The sequence below is a fragment of the Oncorhynchus gorbuscha genome, unplaced genomic scaffold (genome assembly GCF_021184085.1).
Source record: "Oncorhynchus gorbuscha isolate QuinsamMale2020 ecotype Even-year unplaced genomic scaffold, OgorEven_v1.0 Un_scaffold_3395, whole genome shotgun sequence".
In the NCBI taxonomy this organism is placed as follows: Eukaryota; Metazoa; Chordata; class Actinopteri; order Salmoniformes; family Salmonidae; genus Oncorhynchus; species Oncorhynchus gorbuscha.
In genome coordinates this window covers 30,399-42,775 of record NW_025747645.1, presented here as the reverse complement: position 1 = coordinate 42,775, position 12,377 = coordinate 30,399, and the positions used below count along the sequence as shown (strand labels likewise).

At 45.0% G+C, this 12,377-nt stretch overlaps 1 protein-coding gene across 1 annotated transcript; it reads left to right on the top strand.

Moving 5' to 3' along the window:
- Positions 1–269: 269 nt before the first annotated feature.
- Positions 270–4,238, top strand: LOC124027622 (phosphoribosyl pyrophosphate synthase-associated protein 2-like; the record flags this gene model as incomplete). The annotated part of the gene is made up of 4 exons (XM_046339991.1): positions 270–458; positions 2,445–2,515; positions 3,254–3,400; positions 3,795–4,238. Coding segments are annotated over 4 exons (566 nt in total), but the record flags the coding sequence as incomplete, so codon positions are not given.
- Between the last annotated feature and the right edge of the window lie 8,139 nt (positions 4,239–12,377).

Sequence of the window (12,377 nt, the reverse complement as noted above, 5' to 3'; positions counted from 1 at the left end):
GGGTCCTCTTTAACTACAGTCTGGGTTAGGGTGGGTCCTCTTTAACTACAGTCTGGGTTAGGGTGGGTCCTCTTTAACTACAGTCTGGGTTAGGGTGGGTCCTCTACAGTCTGGGTTGGGGTGGTTCCTCTTTAACTACAGTCTGGGTTAGGGTGGTTCCTCTTTAACTACAGTCTGGGTTAGGGTGGTTCCTCTTTAACTACAGTCTGGGTTAGGGTGGGTCCTCTTTAACTACAGTCTGGGTTAGGGTGGTTTCTCTTTAACTACAGTCTGGGTTAGGGTGGTGCTGTTAGGATGCTCTTTACTGTGTGTGTACTTTGTGTGTGTGTGTGTGTTTAGGGCCCAGTCGTTTGCAGAGAGGTTGCGTCTGGGTATTGCAGTGATCCATGGAGAGGCCCAGGATGCAGAGTCAGACCTGGTGGATGGAAGACACTCCCCTCCTACTGTCAAGATACCACGTAACACACACACTCCCCTCCTACTGTCAAGATACCACGTAACACACACACACTCCCCTCCTACTGTCAAGATACCAGGTAACACACACGCACACACTCCCCTCCTACTGTCAAGATACCACGTAACACACACACTCCCCTCCTACTGTCAAGATACCACGTAACACACACACTCCCCTCCTACTGTCAAGCTACCACGTAACACACACACTCCCCTCCTAGTGTCAAGATACCACGTAACACACACACTCCCCTCCTACTGTCAAGATACCACGTAACACACACACTCCCCTCCTAGTGTCAAGATACCACGTAACACACACACTCCCCTCCTACTGTCAAGATACCACGTAACACACACACTCCCCTCCTACTGTCAAGATACCACGTAACACACACACTCCCCTCCTAGTGTCAAGATACCACGTAACACACACACACACACTCCCCTCCTACTGTTAAGATACCACGTAACACACACACACACACACACACACACACACACACACACACACACACACACACACACACACACACACACACACACACACACACTCCCCTCCTACTGTCAAGATACCACGTAACACACACACACACACACACACACACACACACACACACACACACACACACACACACACACACACACACACACACACACACACACACACACACACTCCCCTCCTACTGTCAAGATACCACGTAACACACACACTCCCCTCCTACTGTCAAGATACCACGTAACACACACACTCCCTCCTACTGTCAAGCTACCACGTAACACACACACTCCCTCCTAGTGTCAAGATACCACGTAACACACACACTCCCCTCCTACTGTCAAGATACCACGTAACACACACACTCCCCTCCTACTGTCAAGATACCACGTAACACACACACACACACTCCCCTCCTACTGTCAAGATACCACGTAACACACACACACACACTCCCCTCCTACTGTCAAGATACCAGGTAACACACACACTCCCCTCCTACTGTCAAGATACCACGTAACACACACACTCCCCTCCTACTGTCAAGATACCACGTAACACACACACTCCCCTCCTACTGTCAAGATACCACGTAACACACACACTCCCCTCCTAGTGTCAAGATACCACGTAACACACACACACACACACACTCCCCTCCTACTGTTAAGATACCACGTAACACACACACACACACACACACACACACACACACACACACACACACACACACACACACACACACACACACACACACACACACACACACACTCCCCTCCTACTGTCAAGATACCACGTAACACACACACACACACACACACACACACACACACACACACACACACACACACACACACACACACACACACACACACACACACACACACACACACACACACACACACACACACTCCCTCCTACTGTCAAGATACCACCTAACACACACTCTCCCCTTCTACTGTCATGATATCACGTAACACACACACTCCCCTCCTACTGTTAAGTGTGTATAGTGTGTATTGTGTGTAGTGTATAGTGTGTATTGTGTGTAGTGTATAGTGTGTGTAGTGTGTATAGTGTGTGTAGTGTGTATAGTGTGTATAGTGTATAGTGTGTGTAGTGTGTAGTGTGTATTGTGTGTAGTGTGTATAGTGTGTGTGTATAGTGTGTATAGTGTGTGTAGTGTGTAGTGTGTAGTGTGTATAGTGCGTATAGTGTGTGTAGTGTGTATAGTATGTATAGTGTGTAGTGTGTGTGTATAGTGTGTATAGTGTGTAGTGTGTATAGTGTGTATAGTGTGTAGTGTGTATAGTGTGTAGTGTGTATAGTGTGTATAGTGTGTATAGTGTGTATAGTGTATAGTGTGTATTGTGTGTGTATAGTGTGTATTGTGTGTGTATAGTGTGTATAGTGTGTATAGTGTGTATTGTGTGTATAGTGTGTATAGTGTGTATAGTGTGTGTAGTGTGTATTGTGTGTGTTCCAGTGTTGATCCCTAAAGAGAAGCCTCCCATCACAGTGGTAGGAGACGTAGGAGGACGCATCGCCATCATAGTGGTGAGTTACACACACACACACACACACACACACACACACACACACACACACACACACACACACACACACACACACACACACACACACACACACACACACACACACACACAGACACACACACACACACACACACACACACACACACACACACACACACACACACAGACTCACTCACAGACACACACTCACTCACAGACACACACACACACACACACACTCTCTCACACACACACACACACACACACAGACACTCACTCACAGACACTCACTCACACACACACACACACACACACACACACACACACACACACACACACACACACACACACTCACACACACACACACACACACACACACACACACACACACACACACACACACACACACACACACACACACACACACACACACACACACACACACACACACACACACACACACACTCACTCACACACACTCACACACACACACACACACACACACACACACACACACACACACACACACACACACACACACACACACACACACACACACACACACACACACACACACACACACACACACACACACACACACACACACACACACACACACACACACACACACACACACACACACACACACACACACACACACACACACACACACACACACACACACACACACAGACCCTGACCCCTCTCAGGCCGTTGGATTGGCCTCAGTGGCGGCTGCTGTGTGTCCCCGCCCCCTCAGGACGACATCATCGATGACGTGGACAGTTTCGTGGCGGCCGCGCAGACGTTGAAGAGGCACGGAGCGTACAAGATATTCGTCATGGCGACGCACGGCATCCTCTCCTCCGATGCACCGAAACTCATAGAGGAATCTGCCATCGACAAGGTGTCTGTCTGTCTGTCTGTCTGTCTGTCTGTCTGTCTGTCTGTCTGTCTGTCTGTCTGTCTGTCTGTCTGTCTGTCTGTCTGTCTGTCTGTCTGTCTGTCTGTCTGTCTGTCTGTCTGTCTGTCTGTCTGTCTGTCTGTCTGTCTGTCTGTCTGTCTGTCTGTCTGTCTGTCTGTCTGTCTGTCTGTCTGTCTGTCTGCCTGTCTATCTGCCTGCCGGCCGGCCTGTCTGTCTGTCTGTCTGTCTGTCTGTCTGTCTGTCTGTCTGTCTGTCTGTCTGTCTGTCTGTCTGTCTGTCTGCCTGTCTGCCTGTCTGTCTGTCTGTCTGTTTGTTTGTTTGTTTGTTAACCCTGTGTCTATCTGTTTGTTAATTGTGTGTGTGTGTGTGTGTGTAGGTGGTGGTAACCAACACTATTCCTCATGAGCATCAGAAGCTGCAGTGTGCTAAGATCCAGACGGTGGACATCAGCCTGATCCTCTCTGAAGCCATCAGACGAATCTACAACGGAGAGAGCATGTCCTACCTGTTCAGACACATCGGACTGGAGGACTGAACACACACACACACACACACACACACACACACACACACACACACACACACACACACACACACACACACACACACACACACACACACACACACACACACACACACACACACACACACACACACACACACACCCTGACCCCTCTACAACGGAGAGAGCATGTCCTACCTTTTCAGACACATCGGACTGGAGGACTGAACACACACACACACACACACACACACACACACACACACACACACACACACACACACACACACACACACACACACACACACACACACACACACACACACACACACACACACACACACACACACACACACACACACACACACACACATACACAACAATAATAACATAATGTTATAATAATAACATAATGTTACAATAATAACATAATGTTACAATAATAACATAATGTTACAATAATAATGTTACATAATGTTACAATAATAACATAATGTTACAATAATAATGTTACAATAATAACATAATGTTACAATAATAATGTTACAATAATAACATAATGTTACAATAATAATGTTACAATAATGTTACAATAATAACATAATGTTACAATAATAATGTTACAATAATACAATGTTACAATAATAACATAATGTTACAATAATAATGTTACAATAATAATGTTACAATAATAATGTTACAATAATAACATAATGTTACAATAATAATGTTACAATAATAATGTTACAATAATAACATAATGTTACAATAATAACATAATGTTACAATAATAATGTTACAATAATAACATAATGTTACAATAATAATGTTACAATAATAACATAATGTTACAATAATAATGTAACAATAATAATGTTACAATAATAACATAATGTTACAATAATAATGTTACAATAATAATGTTACAATAATAACATAATGTTACAATAATAACATAATGTTATAATAATAATGTTACAATAATAACATAATGTTACAATAATAATGTTACAATAATAACATAATGTTACAATAATAACATAATGTTACAATAATAACATAATGTTACAATAATAACATAATGTTACAATAATAATGTTACAATAATAACATAATGTTACAATAATAACATAATGTTACAATAATAATGTTACAATAATAACATAATGTTACAATAATAATGTTACAATAATAACATAATGTTACAATAATAATGTTACAATAATAATGTTACAATAATAACATAATGTTACAATAATAACATAATGTTACAATAATAATGTTACAATAATAATGTTACAATAATAATGTTACAATAATAATGTTACAATAATAACATAATGTTACAATAATAACATAATGTTACAATAATAACATAATGTTACAATAATAATGTTACAATAATAACATCATATTATAATAATAATGTTACAATAATAATGTTACAATAATAACATAATGTTACAATAATAACATAATGTTACAATAATAACATAATGTTATAATAACATAATGTTAGAATAATAACATAATGTTATAATAATAATGTTACAATAATAATGTTACAATAATAACATAATGTTACAATAATAATGTTACAATAATAATGTTACAATAATAACATAATGTTACAATAATAATGTTACAATAATAATGTTACAATAATAACATAATGTTATAATAATAATGTTACAATAATAATGTTACAATAATAACATAATGTTACAATAATAACATAATGTTCCAATAATAGCATAATGTTACAATAATAATGTTACAATAATAACCTAATGTTACAATAATAACCTAATGTTACAATAATAATGTTACAATAATAATGTTACAATAATAATGTTCCAATAATAGCATAATGTTACAATAATAATGTTACAATAATAACATAATGTTATAATAATAACATAATGTGACAATAATAACATAATGTTATAATAATAATGTTATAATAATAATGTTATAATAATAACATAATGTGACAATAATAACATAATGTTATAATAATAATGTTATAATAATAATGTTATAATAATAACATAATGTTACAATAATAACATAATGTTATAATAATAATGTTATAATAATAATGTTATAATAATAATAATTATAATAATAACATAATGTTATAATAATAATGTTATAATAATAATGTTATAATAATAATGTTATAATAATAATGTTATAATAATAATAATAACATTATAATAATAATGTTATAATAATAACATGTTATAATAATAATGTTATAATAATAACATAATGTTATAATAATAATGTTATAATAATAACATAATGTTATAATAATAATGTTATAATAATAACATAATGTTATAATAATAATGTTATAATAATAATGTTATAATAATAATGTTATAATAATAATGTTATAATAATAATGTTATAATAATAATGTTATAATAATAATGTTATAATAATAATAATGTTATAATAATAACATAATGTTATAATAATAATGTTATAATAATAATGTTATAATAATAATGTTATAATAATAATGTTATAATAATAATGTTACAAGCTTTTGTATTTATTGTTTTTTCTGCTCTGAATTCAAAATAAAAAGTAACAGAAATGGAAAGTAATCTTGTTGTGATTGGACGAGGAGGAGGGGGAGGAGGAGAGGGAGGCGGGGCTTATCAACATGCGAACCAACAGCAACGTCCTGATCTGTCTCTGCTACTCTGACATTGTGTTGTTGTGATTGGACGAGGAGGAGGGGGAGGAGGAGAAGGAGGAGGAGGGGCTTATCAACATGAGAACCAACAGCAACGTCCTGATCTGTCTCTGCTACTCTGACATTGTGTTGTTGTGATTGGACGAGGAGGAGGAGGAGGAGGGGCTTATCAACATGAGAACCTACAGCAACGTCCTGATCTGTCTCTGCTACTCTGACATTGTGTTGTTGTGATTTGAGGAAGAAGAGGAGGGTTGTATGAGAACCTACAGCAACGTCCTGATCTGTCTCTGCTACTCTGACATTGTGTTGTTGTGATTTGAGGAAGAAGAGGAGGGTTGTATGAGAACCTACAGCAACGTCCTGATCTGTCTCTGCTACTCTGACATTGTGTTGTTGTGATTTGAGGAAGAAGAGGAGGGTTGTATGAGAACCTACAGCAACGTCCTGATCTGTCTCTACTAGGACATTGTGTTGTTGTGATTTGAGGAAGAAGAGGAGGGTTGTATGAGAACCTACAGCAACGTCCTGATCTGTCTCTGCTACTCTGACATTGTGTTGTTGTGATTTGAGGAAGAAGAGGAGGGTTGTATGAGAACCTACAGCAACGTCCTGATCTGTCTCTACTACTCTGACATTGTTTTTACAAAATGTTCACATTGCTGAACAACTTTTAGATGTCTGTACCTTAAATCTATCAGTAGCTGCATTGCTGTGTGGAAGTCTATGAAGTGATGAAGTTTTTAAAAATGTAACTAGGCAAGTCAGTTAAGAACTAAATCTTATTTTTTTTAACCTTTATTTAACTAGGCAGTTAAGAACAAATTCTTATTTTCAATGACAGCCTAGGAACAGTGGGTTAACTGCCTGTTCAGGGGCAGAACGACAGATTTGTACCTTGTCAGCTCAGGGGGTTTGAACTTGCAACCTTCCGTTACAAGTCCAACACTCTAACCACTAGGCTACCTGTCTCTAACCACCAGGCTACCTGGCTCTAACCACTAGTCTACCTGCTCTAACCACTAGGCTACCTGCTCTAACCACTAGGCTACCTGCTCTAACCACTAGGCTACCTGCCGCCCCTCTAACCACTAGGCTACCTGCCTCTAGCCACTAGGCTACCTGCTCTAACCACTAGGCTACCTGCCGCCCCTCTAACCACTAGGCTACCTGCTCTAACCACTAGGCTACCTGCTCTAACCACTAGGCTACCTGGCTCTAACCACTAGGCTACCTGCTCTAACCACTAGGCTGCACCTGGCTCTAACCACTAGGCTACCTGCTCTAACCACTAGGCTACCTGGCTCTAACCACTAGGCTACCTGCTCTAACCACTAGGCTACCTGCACTAACCAGTGGAACCTGACCTGGCCTAGACCAGACAGACCTGACCTGGCCTAGACAGAGACAGACCTGACCTGGCCTAGACAGAGACAGGACTACCTGACCTGGCCAGACAGAGACAGACCTGACCTGGCCAGACAGAGACAGTCTGACCTGGCCTAACAGAGACAGTCCTGACCTGGCCTAGACAGGCCTGACCTGGCCTAGACAGACAGGCTGACCTGGCCTAGACAGAGACTGACCTGGCCTGACCTGGCAGACCTGACCTGGCCTAGACAGACAGAGACCTGACCTGGCCAAGACAGAGACAGTCCAGACCTGACCTGGCTGACCTGCCTAAGACAGAGACAGACCTGACCTGGCTCTGACCTGGCCTAGGCAGACCTGGCCTAGACGGCCCTGACCTGGCCTAGACAGAGACAGTAGACCTGGCCTGACAGAGACAGACCTGACCTGGCCTACAGAGACAGTCCTGACCTGGCCTAGACAGAGACAGTCCAGACCTGGTCTCGACAGAGACAAACCTGACCTGGCCTAGACAGAGACAGTCCTGACCTGGCCTAGACAGAGACAGACCTGACCTGGCCTAGACAGAGACAGTACACCTGGCCTAGACAGAGACAGACCCCATCTCCAGCCTTAGTTTACCTGGCCTAGACAGAGACAGTACTGACCTGGCCTAGACAGAGAGAGACCTGACCTGGCCTAGACAGAGACAGTCCAGACCTGGTCTAGACAGAGACAGACCTGACCTGACCGAGACAGAGACAGACCTGACCTGGCCTAGACAGAGACAGTCCAGACCTGGCCTAAAGACATTTTTACCTTTTTTATTTTTGAACCACTAGGCTACCTGGCTCTACAGAGGCCTAGACCTGGCTCTAACCACTAGACACCTGGCTCTAACCACTGACCTGGCCTGACAGAGACAGACCTGACCTGGCCTAGACAGAGACAGACCTGACCTGGCCTAGACAGAGACAGACCTGACCTGGCCTAGACAGAGACAGACCAGACCTGGCCTAGACAGAGACAGACCTGACCTGGCCTAGACAGAGACAGTCCTGACCTGGCCTAGACAGAGACAGTCCTGACCTGGCCTAGACAGAGACAGTCCTGACCTGGCCTAGACAGAGACAGACCTGACCTGGGCCCCATCTCCAGTCTTAGTTCACCTGGCCTAGACAGACCAGACCTGGCCTAGACAGAGACAGTCCTGACCTGGCCTAGACAGAGACAGTCCAGACCTGGCCTAGACAGAGACAGACCTGACCTGGCCTAGACAGAGACAGACCTGACCTGGCCTGACAGAGACAGACCTGACCTGGACCTAGACAGAGACAGACCCCATCTCCAGTCTTAGACCTGGCCTAGACAGAGACAGTAGACCTGGCCTAGACAGAGACAGGCCCCAGACCTGGTCTGGCCTAGACAGAGACAGACCTGACCTGGCCTAGACAGAGACAGTCTCCAGCCTTAGTTGACCTGGCCTAGACAGAGACAGACCTGACCTGGCCTAGACAGAGACAGTACACCTGGCCTAGACAGAGACAGTCCAGACCTGGTCTAGACAGAGACAGACCTGACCTGACCTGGACAGACCCCATCTCCAGACAGTTTGACCTGGCCTAGACAGAGACAGACCTGACCCTGGCCTAGACAGAGACAGGCCCCATCTCCAGCCTTAGTTTACCTGGCCTAGACAGAGACAGACCTGACCTGGCCTAGACAGAGACAGACCCCATCTCCAGCTTAGTGTCCTGGCCTGAGAGACAGACCTGACCTGGCCTAGACAGAGACCAGTCCAGACCTGGCCTGGCCTAGACAGAGACAGACCAGACCTGGCCTAGACAGAGACAGACCTGACCTGGCCTAGACAGAGACCCCATCTCCAGCTTAGTTTACCTGGCCTAGACAGAGACAGACCCTGGCCTAGACAGAGACAGACCCCATCTCCAGCCTTAGTTTACCTGGCCTAGACAGAGACTGACCTGACCTAGTCAGACAGGCCCCATCTCCAGTCTTAGTTCACCTGGCCTAGACAGACCTGACCTGACAGAGACAGATCTCAGTCTTAGTTTACCTGGCCTAGACAGAGACAGACCCTGGCCTAGACAGAGACAGGCCCCATCTCCAGCCTTAGTGTACCTGGCCTAGACAGAGACAGACCTGGCCTAGACAGAGACAGACCTGACCTGGCCTAGACAGAGACAGACCCGGCCTGGCCTAGACAGAGACAGTCCTGACCTGGCCTAGACAGAGACAGACCAGACCTGGTCTAGACAGAGACAGACCTGGCCTAGAGAGGCCCCATCTCCAGTCTTAGTTCACCTGGCCTAGACAGAGACAGACCTGGCCTAGACAGAGACAGTCCTGACCGAGACAGAGACAGTCCAGACCTGGCCTAGACAGAGACAGACCTGACCTGGCCTAGACAGACCCCATCTCCAGCCTTAGTGTACCTGACCCAGACAGAGACAGCCCAGACCTAGACAGAGACAGACCTGGCCTAGAGAGGCCCCATCTCCAGTCTTAGTTCACCTGGCCTAGACAGAGAAAGACCTGGCCTAGACAGAGACAGGCCCCATCTCCAGCCTTAGTTTACCTGGCCTAGACAGGGACAGACCTGATCTGACCTGACCTAGTCAGAGACAGGCCCCATCTCCAGTCTTAGTTCACCTGGCCTAGACAGAGACAGACCTGGCCTAGACAGAGACAGGCCCCATCTCCACCCTTAGTGTACCTGGCCTAGACTGAGACAGATCCGGCCTGGCCTAGACAGAGACAGGCCCCATCTCCAGCCTTATTGTACCTGGCCTTGACTGAGACAGATCCGGCCTGGCCTAGACAGAGACAGACCTGGCCTAGACAGAGACAGTCCAGACCTGTCCTAGACAGAGACAGACCTGACCTGACCGAGACAGAGCCCCATCTCCAGCCTTAGTTTACCTGGCCTAGACAGGGACAGACCTGATCTGACCTGACCTAGTCAGAGACAGGCCCCATCTCCAGCCTTAGTTTACCTGGCCTAGACAGAGACAGACCTGACCTGGCCTAGACAGAGACAGAGACCCATCTCCAGCCTTAGTGTACCTGACCTGACCGAGACAGATACAGACCTGACCTGGCCTAGTGTACCTGGCCCCAGGCAGACTTAGTTTACCTGGCCTGACCTGGCCTAGACAGAGACTCCAGACCTGGCCTAGACAGAGACAGACCTGGCCAGAGACAGGCCCCATCTCCAGTCTTAGTTCACCTGGCCTAGACAGAGACAGACCTGGCCTAGACAGAGACAGGCCCCATCTCCACCCTTAGTGTACCTGGCCTAGACAGAGACAGTCCAGACCTGTCCTAGACAGAGACAGACCTGACCTGACCGAGACAGAGCCCCATCTCCAGCCTTAGTTTACCTGGCCTAGACAGGGACAGACCTGATCTGACCTGACCTAGTCAGAGACAGGCCCCATCTCCAGCCTTAGTTTACCTGGCCTAGACAGAGACAGACCTGACCTGGCCTAGACAGAGACAGAGACCCATCTCCAGCCTTAGTGTACCTGACCTGACCGAGACAGATACAGACCTGACCTGGCCTAGTGTACCTGGCCTAGGCAGACACAGACCTGACCTGGCCTAGACAGAGACAGACCTGACCTGGCCTAGACAGAGACAGACCTGACCTGGCCTAGACAGACCCCATCTCCAGTCTTAGTGTACCTGACCCAGACAGAGACAGCCCAGACCTAGACAGAGACAGACCTGGCCTAGAGAGGCCCCATCTCCAGTCTTAGTTCACCTGGCCTAGACAGACCTGACCTGGCCTAGACAGACCCCATCTCCAGTCTTAGTTTACCTGGCCTAGACAGAGACAGACCTGGCCTAGACAGAGACAGGCCCCATCTCCAGCCTTAGTGTACCTGGCCTAGACAGAGACAGACCCGGCCTAGACAGAGACAGTCCTGACCTGGCCTAGACAGAGACAGACCTGACCTGGCCTAGACAGAGACAGACCCGGCCTGGCCTAGACAGAGACAGTCCTGGCCTAGACAGAGACAGACCTGGCCTAGACAGAGACAGGCCCCATCTCCAGCCTTAGTGTACCTGGCCTAGACTGAGACAGACCCGGCCTGGGCTAGACAGACCTGACCTGGCCTAGACAGAGACAGACCCCATCTCCAGCCTTAGTGTTCCTATCTAAGACAGAGACACCGTCATTACCACTGATATCCAGCAGGTGGCAGCAGGTCTCCGGTCAACATAATTCTTAACATAGTAACACAATTTTTTCACCTTTATTTAACTAGGCAAGTCAGTTAAGAACATATTCTTATATTCAATGACGGCCTGGGAACAGTGGGTTAACTGCCTGTTCAGGGGCAGAACGACAGATTTGTACCTTGTCAGCC